Genomic DNA, 20,142 nt, shown 5'->3' on the forward strand with positions numbered 1-20,142 from the left:
ACCTGCATGTATTCAATTGCAGACTCGGTCCAACGGAGTTATCATTTCAAGGATACAATCTTTCATTTGAATTTGTACAATGCGATTTTAGACTTTTGTTGACACATTTTCTAACCTTAACATAAACCTATTACAAATTTGGACAATAGAAACTGAGCATATGAGAAAAAAAAAATCAATAAGCAGAGGCTGCCCTCCGTGAAAACTGCATGTTAACATGATCATCCCGACATAGGCATCTGTGTTATAGATATCTTTACCCCTCGTCACCCATTTATTTGCCCTCTGCGGACTGCATGCTGTGGGGCACTAGCCTTGAATCATCAATAATACATCTTTTTTTAAATACAGTTTTTATTTTCATAATAAAGTATTAACATAATAAAGAAGTTTACTGCAGGTATGAAATTACATTGCAGCAATAAAAAAAAAACATGTGCAACAACACATTACAATGGAATTCCAAGGCTGATAGTGTGGGAAAGGAAAAAAAAACATGTTTTTGTGTGTTACCTTGATTTTATCTGCAAAGCTCTTGGGAGTGCTTCTTTGCAGCAGATGTCTTTTATAATACATAATTGTAGTTAGAAATATTTACCCATTAGTCGCTGTTTAAGTTTGGAATTACTTGGTGCTGAATTGTGGTCTGAACTGTGTTTTTTTATCTGTGCCTGAGAAACATTGAGCTTTGCGTTATTTAAATTAGCTGTGTAGTGATGGTGCCATTTACCTAAAGGCCTGGGAGAGGTAAAATACATATATATATATATAGAGAGAGGTGTGTGTGAATATATCTATATTCTGTCCTGCTGTATGTTAGGATATTTAGCCAATTTGCTGTTTTAACACCTCTCGTTATTTTTACAATTAACCCTTGCAGTGGTGCTACCCCCGCACTGCAAGGGTTAGCTGGTCCTTTTGATCTAAGCACTTCAACTCTAGATGATTATAAGTCATGTACATGTGACTTTATAGGCGAGGTTCTCTAAATCATATGGAAATCTGGTATTGCTACTAATGTTGCATGTGTCCTTTTACTATTCCTATGACAGTTGTAAAACATTGCAAATCTGATGTCCTGTTTATCCTGACTGAGTATATGTAAGTCAAGAATGTTTTTCTTTTTTTAATCTCTGTAGGATAATCATGGGCCAGACGGGTAAGAAATCTGAGAAGGGACCAGTATGCTGGAGGAAGCGGGTGAAGTCCGAGTACATGCGCTTGCGGCAGCTCAAGCGGTTCCGACGAGCCGATGAAGTAAAGGTACACATACATGTCATTTTATACAATCTCTCCGCATTGTATCTATTCCATCTATTGTATCTATTCCATTATTGTTTATTGGCCTAGTTATTGTAACTTGCGTCACATTGGTAGTTTTGCTGCGCTCCTACTAATGCATCTTAGTTTAATGTGAACAGCAACTATGCTTGGATATGGATGTGAGTTGGCTTATAGTTTCATGCTCCGGTGGGTTAATTCTGTACCTGGCTTTGCTCATTAGATTCACACCAATATGTTTACAACCCTGTGTATATGCACACACAAAATTATTTTGCCTAGCTATTGATCTCATAAAATGGCAGGGATCCAGCAATGGCCCAATGACCGTGCTGTGTAAAAGAGGCCATTTATGTAAAAATGGAGAAGCCAAGCTTGATAAGGGGGGGGGGTGAGACGAGACATCTATTGTCTGCCACATACAATGCTGTTTTAACACCTCTCTCTGGGCAGGTTAATAAGACCTCCTAGCTCCAATTGTGCAAATGCAATGAACACCTGGTTGCGACTAACAGATTGTGTGGTTTGGCCCAACATTCACCATATTTATTCCCAGATCATTCCGAATGGAGAAAGCTGGTCGGATACAGTTGCCTTGACTTATTTTTTACAGATAGTGCTGTGGGAAGATACTCTCTAATAAAAACTGAAATTGAAACCTTGAGATGCTTGCTGGAAATAAAGCCTAATGTACCAAATTTCTCAGGCCACCAAACAGATTCAGATATGCCTTGAAAGTTTAAATTGGATTGGCGATAAAGAAAGCAGAAAGAGAGTAAGGCCTTGTTCACATGTGCGGAAAAACAAGATGATAGACCCACATTTTTAAAGCTTCCAACTGCCTACCAATGCACCTGAGAGATTTGAGTGTCAGTGGACAGTCCAGTACACACATCTGCACTTGCATCCTGTTGCGGTGCGTCACGTTTGCGATGTTTTTCCGCTGGGCAACCACCGCTGGATCTTCTGTCCCAAGGATCAGTTTACCATCTTGCTTAATGGTCTTTGGCTCAGCCCAGGTCTTGAGGGAAAGGGGATTTTCTGACTCTGCTAGCTCAGCAATGTTAACAGCCTGGAAGTGTAGTTCTTAGAAGATCTATCATGGCACATGGGAGGCATTCTTCTCTTGGTGTGAAAAAATAAATTTTTATCCCAGGACAAATCCTGACGTTGTACAATCAAGCTTGGATCAGCAGTCGCCCCCAAGTACGTTAAAGAATTAGACTTGTGATCTTTTTCCAAAAAATGCAAGGATCACAATCTTTGATTAAGACCTTACAGGGTGTCTCTCATGTAGGTCCCCCTATGTGCCTTGAGAAACCACCCTGTGCACCTGCCAAGGTTATTCCTTTTCCATTCTCAAGGTTGTTTAGCAGTCACTGCTTGGATTAGAATGACTGACTCCCTCTTTGTGTTTCCTGATGGTTGGTGCACTGGGGAACCAGCTACTCATTCCACTATCTCTAGGTGGTTGATTAAAAATCCTCATTTAGGCATATGGTCTTAAGGCTCGGGTGCCACCCTTTCCTGTTAGGACACACTCTACTAGATCTGTGAACGCTTCTTGGGCTTTTTGACATCAGGCAAATGTTTTTCAGCTTTGCAAGGCTGCCACCTGGTCTCCTGTTCACACCGTCTGTAAGTTTTATCAGGTGGATGTTCAGGCCTCATCTGATGCTAGCTCTGGACTTGGTCCTTCAGGCAGCTTTTTGAGCTGCAGGCAGTCCCTAGTTTTTGTTTTTTGTTTTCTTCTGTTATGGTTGTAACCTGTAGCGTTTCAGTTGCTCCGTTGGACTGCTTTCGGATGTCCCAAATGTCTCTGAATCCTGGGATTCCAGTTCAGTTTCTATTAATGGCTTCTGGACTGTTTAATGATGCTGTCAATGCCTGCAGCCTGGAGTCATGCTGTCCTCTTCCCTCTTCTGTTAAATTCTACTGTCCTCGGAGTCCACTTTTGTCTCCGTTTGACTGTGGCTGGATCCTCTGCCCTTTGAGCGGAGGCTTCTTTTTTGTTTTTTTTTACCCTGTCGTGCAAGAATTTGGCGCAAATTACCAAGTTATTCACTGACTCTGGTAGCAGAGGCCACAAGCACACTCCAATGGTCTCTCAAGTTCTTAATCGGATTTAACTGCGGTTGGTTTCTCACCCATCAGCCGCAGAGACTCATTCTGAGTCGATAAATTCTCAGCAAGATGTTGTACTCGGACCTTTGCTCTGAAGGCTCGAAAACAAGACGTTTCGCACAGGGCTGCCATCACACTTGGAAAGCACATTTCACTTGGTACAAGACAGGGATCCCATCTGTACTCTGTGGGAAAAAAATTATTTTCCATTCCGGCCTGGATCATTGTTTGGCCTGCTTTTCAAACGTTGGCACAGAGTTTGAAGCAAATTAAGACCAGCTCATTCAGTAGGAGTTGATTTTTGGGTGTAGATCTCTTCAAAATCTTTTGCATAAGTAGCGCTATACTGGGGCTGCAGCTTTCTTATTACTGTTGAAGCACTGATATTTGATCAGGTTATTTTATAGGGAAGGGATACCCTTACACTTAGTAGTTAGACAGGAGTTCTGACAAGCCTTGCAGAAGTGACTTCAGAACAGAAAAAGTCAGAATCTGCAATTAAGGGGGCTAAAATTACTCTGTTTTGCCTGTTTTCAGCCCAGTAAAGGGCTATTTAAAAGTTCCTGATAAGGTTCTGTTTTGTGGGTGCATTGAGTTGGCACCACTTAATTCATAGTGAAAGTCTGATATAAAGTGTAGTCATTTCTTAGCAATCAATCAGAATTTTCTTTCTGTGATTTGATTTATGGCAGCTGATTGTTTGTTACTATGCTTGCTCATCATTTTTAGTTCTATGCATTTTTCTTATAAATTAGGAGTTGTTTTGAGATATCCCAAAGATGTGTTCATAAAGATAAGATTTAAATTTACCATTCTGTTTTGCAGAGTATGTTTAATTCAAATCGTCAAAAAATTCTGGAGCGAACGGAAATCTTAAACCAAGAATGGAAGCAAAGAAGAATTCAACCTGTGCACATTATGACCTCAGTCGGTTCTCTTCGAGGGACAAGAGAGGTTTGTGTTTAGATCTCCCATCAACACTTAGCCTTGTCTTTATATTTGTCACAATATTAATTTTGATGTTTTTAAAAGTCATTTAGTTCATGCACTCACTCGTCTTTGCCACAGGTAGAGGTAATAGTAATGAAGGAGAATGTTGATGTTCAAATTTGAGTCCTGTGTTGTACTGTGCGGTTTTCAAACAATACAGCTGTATAGATGCAAACAATCCTGGGACGTTTCCGCAGTATAGGAATAATCCAGTTATTCAATTTATTATTTTTTTTTTCCTTGCATGAATTCTGGAGAGTTGGTATTGCAATTAAGCAATGCAGCAGTACCAACACTACATTGGTACTTAAATAAAGTTCTATGGAGAAAAAGAATGCATTTCATGGCAGAGAGTGCTTTGCACCCCGACCCCCCGATCTGTTCTTCCAGCATTGGATACTTTAATGTCATATATCTCCCTTTCATTCTGGATTCTTATTGATTAGTGATCTGTAATTGGCCACTCTGCAGTTGCAGTAAAATTATACTGCATGTCTCTGCTACCTAGCAGCTTTTCATATTCCTGGGCTCAAACTAACTCCCTGCCACCATATATATAAAAAAAAAAGGAAATGAAATGGGGTAATTCTGCCACTTAGAGGTAAGGATTGCTATCCAACCAAGCAGTATGTGATTAATTGACTGGCCCATGCAAGGGGCACTCGTGTTTAAAGGAGAACTATGGGGCAACCTTTTTGCTCATAGTTCTCCTCAAGGTCACGGGAGACCATATACTGTGTCCTCCAGTGACCCAAAACTCAATATATAGCCCGCTATATGCTGAGAGCGCCGCAGTCGGGATGAATCCCGACAATGCTGTCGAGATCCACCCCGCTGGCTAGAGGCAGAGCCAGCTGTGCCCGCCCTCTCCCCCATCCATTCCTCCAGTCAGCGCTGGAGAAACAGAGAGGGGAGGGCGAATCCCTGCGGGGAGCGGTGACTGACAGTCACCACTCTCTGCAGGGAGAGGATCGGGAAGTCAGCGACGGCGGTGTGTTTTCACTTACTTCCTGGTCAGTGGTATTGGTTAGGTATTTGCTGGGAAATTTGGGGAACATTTGTTTAGTTCTATAAGGTTAATTTAGTGACTTTATTAATAAGCAGTTCATTTTATAGGCAGAGTAACAAAAGTAGAGTCAATTCTTACTGTTTTGGACACTGGAGTTGGATGTTAACATGTTCAGGATGTTTATCTATTTTATTTCTTTTATTTCAGTGCTCTGTGACTAGTGACTTTGATTTCCCTAAACAAGTTATCCCACTGAAAACCCTCAACGCTGTAGCCTCTGTGCCTATCATGTATTCCTGGTCTCCCCTTCAACAGAATTTTATGGTCAGTATTTCTCGATTGCTAACACACATTGACGGTTCTTTATCTGGTGATTATGTGGTATATGTATGGAATCTACTACCAGTAGATATAAATGGTCAGCAGTAACTGAACATAAACATGCATCAAATGACTCTGTATTTCCATAAAACCATTATAAATAATATATAAATGGTTTAGACAAGAACTGTTCATCATCTTTATGTTGGCGGCAAAGAATCTCTTGGGCAGTGGTGTGGGATTTCAAAATAGGTTTTTCTGAGGGCCGGCAAAATTTCCTCTGGCTAAATCAGTCCTCTGATCTGCTGTCAATATTTTTTGTATTTATTGTCTACAGATTATAAAACCTGTTATTGATGTATGCTGCTAAATGATCTATTTTATGTCATCTCAGTTACAGTATACTTGCCGTTAATCACCTTTTGTTAAAAAAAAAAAACATTTTAATATTTGACCAGAAAATGTGAAATAAAAATATTACTTGTCTTTTTAAAAAAAATGTTTTTTTGTTTTCATAGAATTAAAATAATTGTTTAAGTAATATGTTAAAGTAAAATCCAGATTTTTCTTGCTGTGTGCTCACTGAGACAAGGGAGTGGTAATCTTTATATCCGAGGCAAAAACCATGCAATCATCTGTTCACTGAGACACTAAGTTAGGGGAATCCTGCATACCCAAGGCACAAATGGCAATGAAAGCAGGATTTTTCAATCTGTGTTCCTTGTGGGAACATTTCTCCCACATTTCAAATATCAATTTTTTTAATTCATTACGGCCTATATAGTTAATGTGTGCAGTCAGTGGAGGATTGCTGTAGATAAGAGAAAATCGAATAGCAGCCCTTTTTTTGGCATAAAATGATGGCTAAAGTGAAGCTCATTTCCTTGCACTTGCACACCAGGTACAATATACAATATTAATAAAGTTTTTAGATGATGCTCACCCCCCTTACAGTGCTAATGTAAGGACTTACCTTAAATGATGTCTCTATTCCGATCTTCTTCTTCCTTCCTGTAGTATCTAGCTGTCCCTCCACCGCTGGTGCGGGTCTCCCATCCAGAGCTGACTCCTCTGTCCTCTTCTCTCGGAGCCTGTGCGGTTGCACGCTGCTCCATATACTTAACTTGTGTCTCTCCTCCTCTCCCGGCCGAACATCTGAATTGCGCATGCGTCCGCCCCAAGATTTTTTTAAATCGTTTTGCATATATCTCCTGCTTGCTAGCAGGAGATATATGCAAAAACCAATAAGGGTTTAATGACACTTTATGCTTTTGTATATTTGTGCGGGTGTGGAATTTCCCTTGCTGTTAACTTAAAACAGAACCTTGTGTAAAGTACATAATTGCACATACAAACTGTTAGACCAGTTTTGCATTGACTGGTGCTAAGCCCTGAGGCTTTCTGTTAACTTCCTGCAAAGTTGAAGTTGGGAGTTTATTAATATGCACCAGGTACTTATGCTAAGCCATTGTTGTATCTTTTCAATTGTTTTTTTTTTTTTTAAATCTTTTCTAGGTAGAAGATGAGACTGTGTTACATAACATTCCTTACATGGGTGATGAGGTGCTGGACCAAGATGGGACTTTTATAGAAGAGTTGATCAAAAACTATGATGGAAAGGTCCACGGCGACAGGGGTATGATGGCATACTCATTACCTTTTTACCTCGTCTGGGTGCTGCTATTTATTTTCTTTTCAGGAATACATTGCTGGCTTCATTATTCTCTGTCTGGGGTGTGTCCAAATCCTCCCAAAGTTCCTCTTTAAATGCTTCTGTGGATTTTAGGACATCTGCTAAGCACTCAGAAAAGGCCATATAAAAAAAAAACCCAATGCAGTTTTGTGAAAACTGGAGAACTTCAGATTTCATGTATGATATGGTTATGTTTATCTCCTCACAACCATTCAGCTTTTCCCACTCCTGCATGAACCATGGCCACAAGGAAAGGAGGGGCTAATGGGGTACGCTGAAGGAAAACCCAGATTATACATCAGTCTGTCTCTTCATAAATTACACTTTCTGTGACCCTATGATTTTATGTCATCAAACTTTTACTCCCAAGTGTATTTGTATCAGTTTAACCCTTTCTCCAATTCTTTTTACTATGTCATAGCTAATCGGGGTAATAGCTCCCATTGGAGTATGGGGGTTTTCCCTGGGTTGTTTGTGCTTAAGTTGTGCTGTTCATGTGCTTGATGCACTGTTCAAGTCATACATACGTACATAGGTAATGTAACTTTCCTGTTTTCTGTGATTTTTAGTGAACGTGTTGATTGGACATTTTTAGTCATTTCAACGCCTTTTGAAAACCATGTCCTGCTTTTTACCAAAGTTCTTTGTTACTGGAACCTTGTGCTGATACATAAATGTGAGCTGCCCTCCTGAAAATGCAAGTTGTATTTGTTGTCATTCTGATCTGTGGCTTCAGTACCTTCTGATTCACTCAACCAGAGCAGGTTAAGTCAGACCTTGGAAACTGCCTTCTGGGTCAAGCCAAGCTTTATAGCAAGGAAGCAATGACAGCCTGAAGTCCAAAAAGGGGCACTATAGCTGATTGTGATATGCCTGAGCTGATGAGATGGCCTATAAAAGCCTTTAGCCTTTAGCTGCCCACTGTAGTGCTGAACCTGGCCATGTCCCACCAAACTACTGGCCAAGTGGCACTGTATGTTATGTGCTTCTTTGGTAAGGAAAGGGTAAATGTTTGTGTCTTTTACCATGTTTTTTGTCCTTGGTTGAAGCCTTTTGTCTATTTGGCTGATAATTGCAGCTGTTTGTGGTCATGTTTTTTTTTCCAGCCAAATCTCTTGGCAGCTATGCAAATCTCTTGTTCTATAACGATCATGGGTCAGGCTGAGCTGGTGGGAACACTAGCATTGTAATATGCTGATATTCTTCTATTTTTGTGTTTGTGAAACACATGCGTATGTCACAATTTTAGACGATCCTGGGAACAGGAAATATTCCAGCTCGTATTTGTGGCTGCATTGCTGCTATTTTGACTGATTTTTTTACTTGAACTGTACTGTATCCAGTTAAACTGTGGTGGTGTATCTAGAAATTTGGAGAAATATAAAGTGCTAAAATGCTTCTAAATATTTAGTACCTCAGCAAAATTTCAGTCTTATCAGCTCGCATCTGTGTTTAAAGGAGGACTACGGCGTTAGGGCTTTTCCATATAGTTCTCCTAAAGGTAACGGGAGGACACAAACTAGCGTCCTCCCGTCACCCAAAGCTCAGTATACCGGGAGCTACAGCTCGCGGGATACTGAGACACCGCAACCGGGACGGATCCAGAATTTACTGTCGATCCACCCAGCTGCGGGATTGACAGCAGGCTCTACCTATCGAGAGGCAGAGCCAGCTGTACCCTCCCCCGTCCGTTCCGCCAGTTAGCGCTGGAGGATCGGACACGGGAGGGGGAATCCTTGCAGGGAGTGACGGTCGCAGCTCTCTGCAGGGATAGATGGAGAAGTGAGCGAGCGACGGTATGTGTTCGCTCACTTCGTATTGAGCCGACCTGTGTCGGTTTCATTGTCACAGGTCGGCTGGAAATACGAGGCTGAATGATTTTCACTCGCCTCATAGTTCTCCTTTTAATATTGCTTGCCATCTTAAACGTTTTTAATCAGTGAGAATCCCCAAAACCAATCGCTGATGTATATATTCACTGTGTCTGTTACACTTGTTGTTACATTGTTTTGTCTGATTAAGGGACCACACTGGTTTCCGAAACGTTGCGATCTTTTGTCATAGCATGTTTATCCAACATCAATGAAGGACGGATTGATCATGTGGACCTCGGTCTGCTGGTGGTCTCATTACCTCTACTGACTTTGCGTTGCCATCCGCTGACCATTTTAGCACCAACAGCACTTGCGAGAAAAGATACGTCAATGGGATATCTTTAACATCTGGCCAATTTTAAAACAATGTTGTTTCCAACTGTATTGCTGTCCTTACGGTTTAATGGAGTGAGTGATCTAAAGGTTTTTTGTTTTTTTTTTAAATATATTGCAGAGTGCGGCTTTATTAATGACGAAATATTCGTGGAGCTGGTTAATGCCCTAAGCCAGTACAGCGATTATGAAGATGATGAGGATGGTGATGGCGATGACAATCAGGACGAAGACAGAGATGACAAAGAAAAGGATCAGGATGACGGCATGGATAGTGAGTAGTTATCACTGTGTTCCTTTTTACCCTCGTTATCCCCGAATATGTGCAATCAAACCTGACTTTATATTTCCTACCAGACAAGGTGACCCAACTGCCACGGAAGTTTCCCTCTGATAAAATCTTTGAGGCAATATCTTCCATGTTTCCTGACAAGGGAACAACAGAGGAGCTGAAGGAGAAGTAAGACACATTATGACCTTGTCTATATTGCTTCATAATTGTATCTGTATTGTCTGTGGACAGAGAGTGAATATTTAATCCATTGGCTTATGATATATCAGTTTTGTGTTGTAAATAATACATGTTGGCTTTTAGATGGGAGGTTACAAAGGGGTTGCTGTAATATATCCCCAGGCAAAATAAAAAGTTTGTGTGTGTGTGTGTGTGTGTGAGATCAGGAACTGACCATCACTGTCAAGGGGCAGTCATTTATGTGCTTCAATTGGAGAACAAGATCAAATGGCTGCCTTATTGGCTCTTTGGCTTCTATGAGGTTTTCCAGTTCTTCTGTAATCTATAGAAAACATTCAGATTCCAAATCCTACATTTCTTGTGTGGTTTAGAAATCCTAGTCTGTGGCTGTTTTTTGCAGCTTATCCCTTGTCTAGTTAGATGGTTACAAACTGATGACATATTGTGCAGTGTGTAATGGGCTACTCTTAATGACAGTATCCTGTGATATTATTTACTATGCTGCGGCTTTTATGATTTTCTTTCTCACACGGAATATTTCCATTTTGATATGCCGTTCTGAAAACCATACCTGCATAATTTATGCAGCATTTTTTTTCTCTGTTTACTCTGATTTCCAGCTCTGTCTGAAGCAATTACAAGTGCACATATTGTGGTTTTGATGCCACCATTAGAAGCCTGACAAGGTTTTATGTGTATAATGAATAAGCTACATGAAAGGGTTTCTTCACCTTGTGGTGAGTGCATCATAGAGTATGTAGTAGCGCTTAGAGATTCTCACTTTTGTATGAAGAAAAGCTTTTTCATCATAGGTGCATGTTACATCCATGCATTAGAGTACCACGTCTAAATATGAGGCTAGGCCCGAGGGAACACAAAACGTTTCAACACGAGAATATCTTAAAGGCTATCAACACCTAAAGCTGATGTTTCCATTTTGGATTGACATTGCTGGCTGTTATCACTCGCCATCTTGTATATCTTCTGAAGTGTATTTCAGTGTTACTCTCTACAAGCTGAAGAAAATAATTCACAATGGTTATCTAAATTTCTACTTTTAAATTTGTTATACAGCACAATTATATCTCTCGATGGTCCCTTGATTTTTTTTCTTATTAAAGTGGAACTAGACCCACTGATTTAATGTCCGGACACTGACCGATCGCGGACCTGCACTCATTTATGACTGGGTGACCGTGAATGCAGGCCATAGCCCAGCACAGGTCAGCGATCGGTCCATGTCCGGACCACGTTTCTCTTCAGTCTTTGGTTGCTAGGACTGCTGGTGTCCTAGCAACCAATGACTTCATGGTTCTTCCTCTGCAGTCTGGTTGCTAGGACTCCTGGCCAGTCCTAGCAACCAGTGACCAAGCCTTTCCTCCCCCAGCTTTACACCATCGTCCTCTCCTGCGTGTGGGGAAAAACAATAGTGGTAGATATTTACTATTAGGGCGCGTTCCCACTGGGTCCTGACCGCAATGCAATTGTCCATGCTGCAACGCGTGGTACCACAATGCTGTACTACTTCATGCACTTCTTTTTTTTCCATCACACTGCACGGTATTGCAGTACCGCATGTTGCGGTGCAGTCTATCACATTGTGGTCAGGAGGTCTGTTTGGGGTGTCATTCAAATGATAGGCAATACAACTATACCTACCGCACTGTAATGCACGGTAGGTGCCTCATGAGAAACTGGTACTGTTGTGGGGAGCTGAACCAATAAGGCCTATTGGTTCAGCCCTGCAGAACAATTCCAGTGTCTCTTGTGGCCCTCTGAAAAAATCAATTGCCCACCCGTGATAGAGGCTAAATGGCACCTTCCCTGGCTGTAAAAGGCTTGTTCACACCATGTTCGGATCATGTCCAGACCAGAAAAGTTTGTTCCTGGACCAAAAAAGCATCCCGATGTATCCCTATGGTATTTCTAGGCTCTGTTCACACCAGTGCAGTCTGTTCCAGAACAGACAAAAAAAATACTGCTTGTCTCATTTTCTCTGGTCTGGAATGCATGGGAACGCATCAAGAACGTACTGGACCGCACCTGAAAGCCCATTTTAAGCTGAAGAAAAAAACCCCACCCAGTAACGCAACAAAACACAATGCACCGTGTTCCATATCTGGTCCAGAAAATGGTGTGACCCTGGCCTAAAGGAGAAGAGGTTGTAGTTCCACTTTAAATTGTATTCACTACTTGTTAGAGTGTGAAGCTTAGTGACCCACAGTGGCTTACCCATCTGCTGCCTGAGTTTAATGCTCATAAGACAAACCTAAAACTGTCATATGAAAAGGGTGCTGTCAGAATTACATGCATGAAACTAAAGGTTACTGGACACTTTATACACTTTTAAAAAATCCAATATTGACCCTCAGCTCAAGCAGAAGACAGGCCTGCCTCTGTGGGGCCAGAGCTCATATATTTATTCTGACAGGTGGACAATACAAGGAGTGGAGATTCAGATTCCTGACTGATTCTCTTTAAATGACTGAAAACTTGTCATGGGTATGGGATGCCATCATTTGATTTTGTAATGGCCTCAGCAGCTGGGTGGAGCTACAAATTCTGATTTGAGTCTCTGGGAGATGAAGGATTCATATTGACAGTCACCACACCAGATCAAATCTCTGTTTTGGGTGGATTTCTCTTTTAGAGGACAATTAAATACATTTTTTGAGCCTTACTGCTTGATATATATTATCTTGGTCTTCCTCACCTTGCTTTTTGCTGATTCATTGCAATGCAGTCTTTTGACATATTTATAGAAATGATGAGCTGAGTTGACAACTCTTGGCCATATTTTTTTAAGTCAGGATTGTGACTTACTTCTAATGATCATACATTGTGCAGGTACTGAGGGCTCTGCTGCATCATTCCTGGCCCATTAGCCTCCCTTGTGTCTTGTCTGTCTATTTACATAATCTGTCATCCTCTTCTGTATTATGCTGGCTGTGCTAGTCCCCTAGTTATTTTTTGCACACCATTCATCCCTCTTCCATATTAACTCATTTTTTTTCCCTTGATGTGAGTATCGCAAAATGACAGAAAAGGAAACCATGCAGTTTTACAAATAACATTTCCAAAAGTTGCCAAGACTGCTGAGATTGGCAAGAAAGATTTCTAATCGGTGAAGTACCCAAACTGCTAAATTGACTTTTTCTGCCATTCGCAGATAGCGATGAAGGCATACACAGCTTGTACTGCAGAAATGGTTTGCATCTGTCTTCATATAAATGAGCAATAGAGTATCTAAGAAGATGTAACAGATGAAAAGGACATCACGGGAGGACATACACTAACCTCCTCCCGTGACCCAAAGCTCAGTATACAGGGGGCTATTGCCCGCTATATACGGAGAGCGTCGCAGCCGGGAAGTATCCCGACAATACTGTTGATATCCACCCAGCTGCGTGAGTGGCAGCGGGCTCTGCCTATCTAGAGGCAGAGCCAGCTGTGCCCCCCTCCAGTCAGCACTTGAGGATCGGAGAGGGGAGGAGGGAGGTAAGCGAGCGATGGTATGTGTTCTCTCATTCCCGATCTATACAATCGATGTGTGACAGTTTCAATGCCACATGTCGGCTCTAACTATGAGGATGAGTGGAAATCGCTCTTCTCATAGTTCTCCTTTTAAGTAAGTAGAGAAAATACCTGGTAATCCTGTGTTTTTGTGAATTCTGGTGCACAATATTTCCATGTGCACAGTAGAAAAGGTCTCTGCTGCTCTCTCTCTCTTTAGCTTAACAAAAGTCCCAACCGAAAAGTAATATCTGCAAATAAGACTTTAAGACTTACCTGCTCCTGCTACCGCTGCTGGTGAATGCTGCTACAATGAGGAGAAATTGTCCCATGAAGTCTGTTCGGAAAAGGATACTTATGGGAGTGTCTGATCTCCTGTGTCGCACACTGCTCAGCGATTCCTCACACTGCCCCTACATCATTACTGTGTCCTTTAGTGAAGTAAGGGTTATTGGGATGAACCACTGGGAGCTGTGGGGAACACATGAGATCCGCAGTTCTGGAAGTGCTAGTTTCTGAACTTTGTGGGAATATTTCTCCTGATCAGAGCAGCATTCAGTGGTGTAGGTCTGCAGGATAGAAGAGCTCAGACTTCTCTGCAGGTAACTTTTTCTATTGGAACTTTTATTTGAGTGACAGGCACACAAACAAGTTCCTCCGCTTAGGTTGTGCATGGATACTGCTGCCTATTAGAATTGGAGTTTTTCTTTTAAGTGTTTTTCATTTAATATTACATGCCTCTTGAATTGTATTGTGATTGTAATGTCTTCCTTATATTGTAAAGCGCTGCACAAACTGTTGGCGCTATATAAATCCTGTATAATAATAATGCTTATTTCAGATTTGCCATTTCACTTTCCAGGTACAAGGAACTGACAGAACAGCAGCTACCTGGAGCTCTTCCTCCAGAATGTACCCCAAACATTGATGGACCAAATGCAAAATCTGTGCAAAGGGAGCAGAGTCTTCATTCATTCCACACGTTGTTTTGTAGGAGATGTTTCAAGTATGACTGCTTCTTGCATCGTAAGTGCCCCTTCAATTTAAATTTTATTGAAAACATAAAGTTTTAACAGCCCTCTTGATATTTTAGTTTTGGCGTGTAATGCAGAAAATATACTTTTGTACCATTTCAGTTATAATTCTTCTGTCTCGATGTAAAGTGTGGTAGTTCAGTGCGCCATGTTGAGCACAGTTTGTTGGTTGAAGGCCATCTGATGCTAATCTGTGTTTGTCGCACTGCTTATAGCAATTATATAACAATTGTGTTCTTTTTCAATTGTTTCTTTTAGCTTTTCATGCCACTCCAAACACATACAAAAGAAAAAACAATGAAGCTGCAAACGACGGAAAACCTTGTGGACCCAACTGTTACCAGCTTTTGGTAAGATATATACAATATGTTTTTCTTTTGCATTCTGTATTTTTAGGATGGTCACAGATGGACAGATATCTGCCTGACAATGATGGGTAGTGAGATGCTTACCCACTCCTTAACACACGCGTTGTTGGGGCCTGCCGGGATCATGCTCCTGCTTGGACATGACATGAACTCATTGAATGCTGTTTCTGTTTATCTATAAAAAAGGGAATAATTGTCGATTCACAAATTATTTTTTCTGCTCTGAAGTGCTTGCCAATTGTGACAAGTGATGTTTGCGTTGATTGCTTTGCTTGTTTTTGATTGGCTGTGTGCGGTAAGAATAAGATGTGTGGTGCCGCCATGGTTGTAAAATGGTTGAACCCACGCATTGATTAGTATATATTTACTGCCCTGAAAGTTGAGCATCAGACAAATTACCGTATTTTGCGCTCCATAAGGCGAACCAGACCATAGGACGCAGGGAGCGTAGGGTTCTGTGACAGCTGTAGTTAGTGACAGGTGGCCCTGTGATTACAGCGCCACAGTCTCAGTGATCACACAGAGCAGGCGAAGAACGGACGTTCTTCGTCTGCTCTACGGGCTCTATGGTGAGCTCCTATGCCGTGGTCACTGGTCCCCCAGAGGAGCGGGGGACCCCAAAAAACCACAGCAGGGGGCCCTGAACACGATTGCCACCGCCACTCTAATCAGATCACTTGTATTAAACGAGCAGCGGCTCCCACTGTACATTTAGCTCTGCTTCACTCTCTGCACACCAGCTAAATACTGATTTGAGATGGAACACTGCTCTTTTGGTGGACCTACAATCATACATGCTTGTTTGTTTTATATGCCCTCTTGTTTTCATGCCTTAGTTTTACAATGTTTGATATTCTATATGTTTAAAAAGTAAAACGGAAAGTACCTTAGGAGTGACTGGTCACAGCAAGGAAGTGTCTATAAAAACTGATTTCAAATGAGGGTTATGTTTTAGGACTGGAGCTAAGCTTGAAACATCAACTTGAGTGTGGCTTACCTTTTGCCATTTGTCTTACAACACCTTATGTAGCAGAACTGTGTTTTCCAGGAAGGTGCCAAGGAATATGCTGCAGCTCTAACAGCAGAGAGGATAAAGACCCCACCAAAGCGCCCTGGTGGTCGCCGAAGAGGCAGACTTCCAAATAGCACCAGCAGACCTAGCACGCCAACTGTCAACGCGTCAGAAGCCAAAGACACCGATAGCGATAGGGAAGCTGGCACAGAGACTGGTGGAGAAAGCAATGATAAGGAAGAGGAAGAAAAGAAAGACGAATCCTCTAGTTCTTCTGGTAAGATTTTTGCTTTTAATGAGCAAGTCCTAACAGCTGTGATGAGAAGTACACATGCACTCATTCCCACAATGCATTGTTTTCTCTAGAACCAAATTCTCGTTGCCAAACGCCAGTCAAGATGAAGCCAAATGAGCTCCCTGAGAATGTAGACTGGAGTGGAGCGGAAGCATCTCTGTTTAGAGTCCTCATTGGCACCTATTATGACAATTTCTGTGCTATTGCCAGGTTGATTGGCTCAAAAACATGTCGACAGGTATTTATTTTGTTTCTTTCTCTCATGTGCAGGGGAATAAGGTTGGTTATCTTTTTTTAGAGATAATGTACACACACATAAAATCTAACCTTGATTCCTTTCATTGATGGACAGATTTCAAGATTGTACATTATCATTGCGTTTATAAGAGAGAGCCGCTTTTTTTTAAGATTTTTTTAATAGATATGGATAGAGTGGGGAAAGATTAGAACCTCTGTCAGGTTTTTGGGGGTTTTTTTTGCTGTCTATGTCCCCAGTGGAGAACTTTTCTTTTACTTCTTGTACTGGAGACAGAACAGTTAGAGGAAATCTTCCCAATGTGAAGGGAGTTGGGCGTGTGTTCTTATTAGGAGATTCCCACCACCTCTTGTGCTGTTGACACCTGGGAAATTCTAGATTTCTCATAATTTTTTCTGTGGATAGCGGTCACTGGGATGAAGTAAATTTCGCCAGTTGAGATTAATTCCTAACAGAAGTTACAACTCTTTTCTACTCCTATCCAGTGCTAGAAAAAAAAAAAATCAGTCGGCTCTAATTTGATATTCAGGCTCCATTCACATATAGCGTTTGCGTTTTCCGTGCGGAAGACACCCACAGGATACAAACGCTGTATGTGAAACAACTGCACCGCTTCTGCTCGTATGCGACCATTATATAGCCGCGAACGTGCAGAATCCGCTGTATAATCATGCTCGCACTATTTTGGGGCCTGTGCGGTTTCGTACTGCGTGGTCTCCCCGATAGTCTGAACAATGCACATTAGAGTGCATTGTTTTTTTCTGTTTGGAGCGGCTCCGCGTGTATTCGTACAGCCGAATACACGTTGACAGCCACCCCAGTGTGAATGGAGCCTCAGCCTTTGAGTTCTGTACACAAACATTTTTGGCAAGATAGTTTAAGGTTTGCTTTGTAAACATGAAAAGGGGGCCTAGAGCGCCGCCTGCTGGCTGGGAATAGCAAATATAATATATTCAATGTGTAGGGACTTATATTTTGCCTGACAAAAAAGAGAAAACACCAAAAGTGTGTTTAGTTCCTTTTTTTTTTTAGTACTGAATATATTTAAAAAAAAATGTATAAAAACACTTTGCATTCCCCCAAGCTTTAGATGCATTTTTATTGATGTTTTGGAAATGTGCCGTTTTTAAGGTAAAGGTTTATATGACCTGCTGCTCATAATTTATTTACGAGACCCCAATAATTACACTCGGGGTGAATTTCATTGATTTCCCAGTTAAACTAAAGTGAAATACTCATCTAGTTTTTATTCACCTTAGTCCTGTTACACATTTCTAGAAGACTCCACTGCTACTGTACATTATGTGTAGAAATTCATCATTTTTACTAGGAAAACGTATGTTTAAGAGAAGCATATAAAGCTATTGTAAATGCATCAGTTTTTTTTGTTCTCCACCTTTTCCCAGTTAGTGATGAAGTAATGCATTGTATTGTTCACAGGTATACGAGTTTAGAGTAAAGGAATCAAGTATCATAGCTCCGGTCCTTGCTGAGGATGTGGACACACCACCCAGAAAGAAAAAGCGGAAGCATAGGTACGTTTCTTGATGTATAGGGAGATCATCTCTGGTCTGTTGTTTATTGCTAATGAGATGAATATGTATTCTAGTACCTTGGTTCTCAACTGGTGGGTCGTGACTCTGTATTTAGTGGGTCACTGCATGGCTTCCACTTTTCTAGGTGAGAGACTCCTCAGCGTCCCCCTAGTGCAGCACTGTCTGTTCTCCACTCCAGTTCTCGTAAGATAGTGAGACTAGGTGGATCTTAAAAAAAGAAAAAAATATCAAAATTGTTTTTGTAGTGTGAATGTCTGTGGGATTGTGTCTGTGGTTGTGTGTGACTTTAAGTGTTTTCACTAGTACAGTGCGATTAATGCACTGTATCACAAAATCACACAGACTGCGCATTTTGGTGTTGGAGGTGTGTTGCATTGCCATTCATTTGAATGGCTACCCAAACGCATCTCCGAACCACAGTTCTATCGCCCACACCAAAACGCTCAGTACCACAATGCCGTGCATTCCATTGACTTGGGTCACAACTTAAGACCAAGGACAAATGTGGGTCCTGAGGCTACCAGGTTGAGAACCACTTCTCTAGTAGAACTCTGCTGCCAAACCATAAATAATAATAACCTAGATTGGTTTTCAGAGAAAAGTAGCATTGGTAAAAATATGTTTGTTAGTTTACCACCATTACTAGAGAATTGTCATCGCTCTAGATGAGGATGTATAATCCTTCTTCCGGAAAGGTAAATTGCTTGCAGTTCTTTAGCTTCTTCTCCATATTTAAAATCCATTTTCCCTCACTGTATGATCTCCAATGAAAGATGTTACCTGCTCTGGAACGGGTAGATTATTGCCTTTTCTGCATGGTTCATTGTTTCGTTGAAGAGATTAGAAAAGCAGGGATATCTACGACACATTTTCAGAATAGGTCCATAGGCCCATCCAGATTCAAACATTTTACCAGCCAACTTCTTCAGATAAAGGCAAAGAAATGTACGTATATTTGAAAATGCAGTAGCCTGGCCTTAAAGTGACAGTAAACTCAATAGTTAAATCTTAAAAATGCATTCATGTACCTTTATTAACAGAAATGTATCTTATTTGTGTATCACTCGCCTGTAAATCCTGAAATCATCTCTGAATTCATGCTGAGACCGTGCTTCCTTCTGGAGGGTGGTTACTTTTGTTCCCCATGGCCCCTGTGTGTGTTGTACTTTACTTTTTAAATATTCCCTTTAACCAGTTGACATCCGCGGTGTTAAACCCCCTTCCCATCCAGGCCATTTTTCAGTATTCAGCGCTGCGGTACTTTAACTGACATTTATTCCGTCATGCAGCGCTACTAAAAATCCTTGGCATGTATGCTGCTCACTTGGAGGATATAGTGTCCCCCGTCCCCCCTCACGTAACAAAACGTTTTATATTTCTATATATACGTAAATGTATCATATATTTTCTGGAGCTATTGTGGATATAGCTGTTTGGAAACACCAAGTTTAATGTATTTGTTTATGTTTTACAGGCTGTGGGCTGCACACTGCAGGAAAATCCAGCTGAAAAAAGGTATGTACATAGTATACCTGATATTAATGATGCAATTAATCATATCATACAGAATCATATCATATAGAATCACATTAAAGCTTGCATTCAGCTGACTGGAAATGAAATGAAAAATAAGCTTCTGCATTCCGAGATGGATTGGCTGCAGAGTTGCAAAGCTTCTTTTCATTAATTTGTTGGACTAATACATTTACAGTAAGCAGTTTATAAAGGCTGATTGTTCTATACATTATGATTTAGAGCAGGGGTGGGCAACTCCAGCCCTCCAGCTGTTGTAGAATTACAAGTCTCAAGAGGCATTACAAGACTGACAGTTACAGGCATGACTCTGAGATATGCTGGGATTTGTAGTTAAAGCGCAGCTGGAGGGCCGGAGTTGCCCACCCTAATTTAGAGTAGCACATTTAAAGCGGAACTTCAGGCAGACGGCTAAATACACAGTTAAGGAACACACATGAGCTGCTTTACCCTGCCTAAGGATTTGTATTACTATACA

At 41.2% G+C, this 20,142-nt stretch overlaps 1 protein-coding gene across 1 annotated transcript in view; it reads left to right on the top strand.

The window, feature by feature from the left end:
- Nucleotides 1-20,142, top strand: part of EZH2 (enhancer of zeste 2 polycomb repressive complex 2 subunit) — a 52,649-nt gene that overhangs the window by 23,073 nt on the left and 9,434 nt on the right. Inside the window, exons 2-13 of the mRNA XM_018565395.1 lie at nucleotides 1,140-1,263; nucleotides 4,231-4,359; nucleotides 5,612-5,728; nucleotides 7,241-7,361; nucleotides 9,747-9,899; nucleotides 9,983-10,085; nucleotides 14,473-14,636; nucleotides 14,903-14,994; nucleotides 16,061-16,301; nucleotides 16,391-16,557; nucleotides 18,016-18,110; nucleotides 19,606-19,646. Of these exons, the coding sequence (XP_018420897.1) occupies nucleotides 1,147-1,263; nucleotides 4,231-4,359; nucleotides 5,612-5,728; nucleotides 7,241-7,361; nucleotides 9,747-9,899; nucleotides 9,983-10,085; nucleotides 14,473-14,636; nucleotides 14,903-14,994; nucleotides 16,061-16,301; nucleotides 16,391-16,557; nucleotides 18,016-18,110; nucleotides 19,606-19,646 (1,540 nt within the window). The 5' untranslated portion in view covers nucleotides 1,140-1,146. The remainder of the gene's footprint in view (nucleotides 1-1,139; nucleotides 1,264-4,230; nucleotides 4,360-5,611; nucleotides 5,729-7,240; nucleotides 7,362-9,746; nucleotides 9,900-9,982; nucleotides 10,086-14,472; nucleotides 14,637-14,902; nucleotides 14,995-16,060; nucleotides 16,302-16,390; nucleotides 16,558-18,015; nucleotides 18,111-19,605; nucleotides 19,647-20,142) is intronic.

Source organism: Nanorana parkeri, unplaced genomic scaffold, assembly GCF_000935625.1.
Source record: "Nanorana parkeri isolate BGI_ZX_2015 unplaced genomic scaffold, ASM93562v1 scaffold840, whole genome shotgun sequence".
NCBI lineage: Eukaryota > Metazoa > Chordata > Amphibia > Anura > Dicroglossidae > Nanorana > Nanorana parkeri.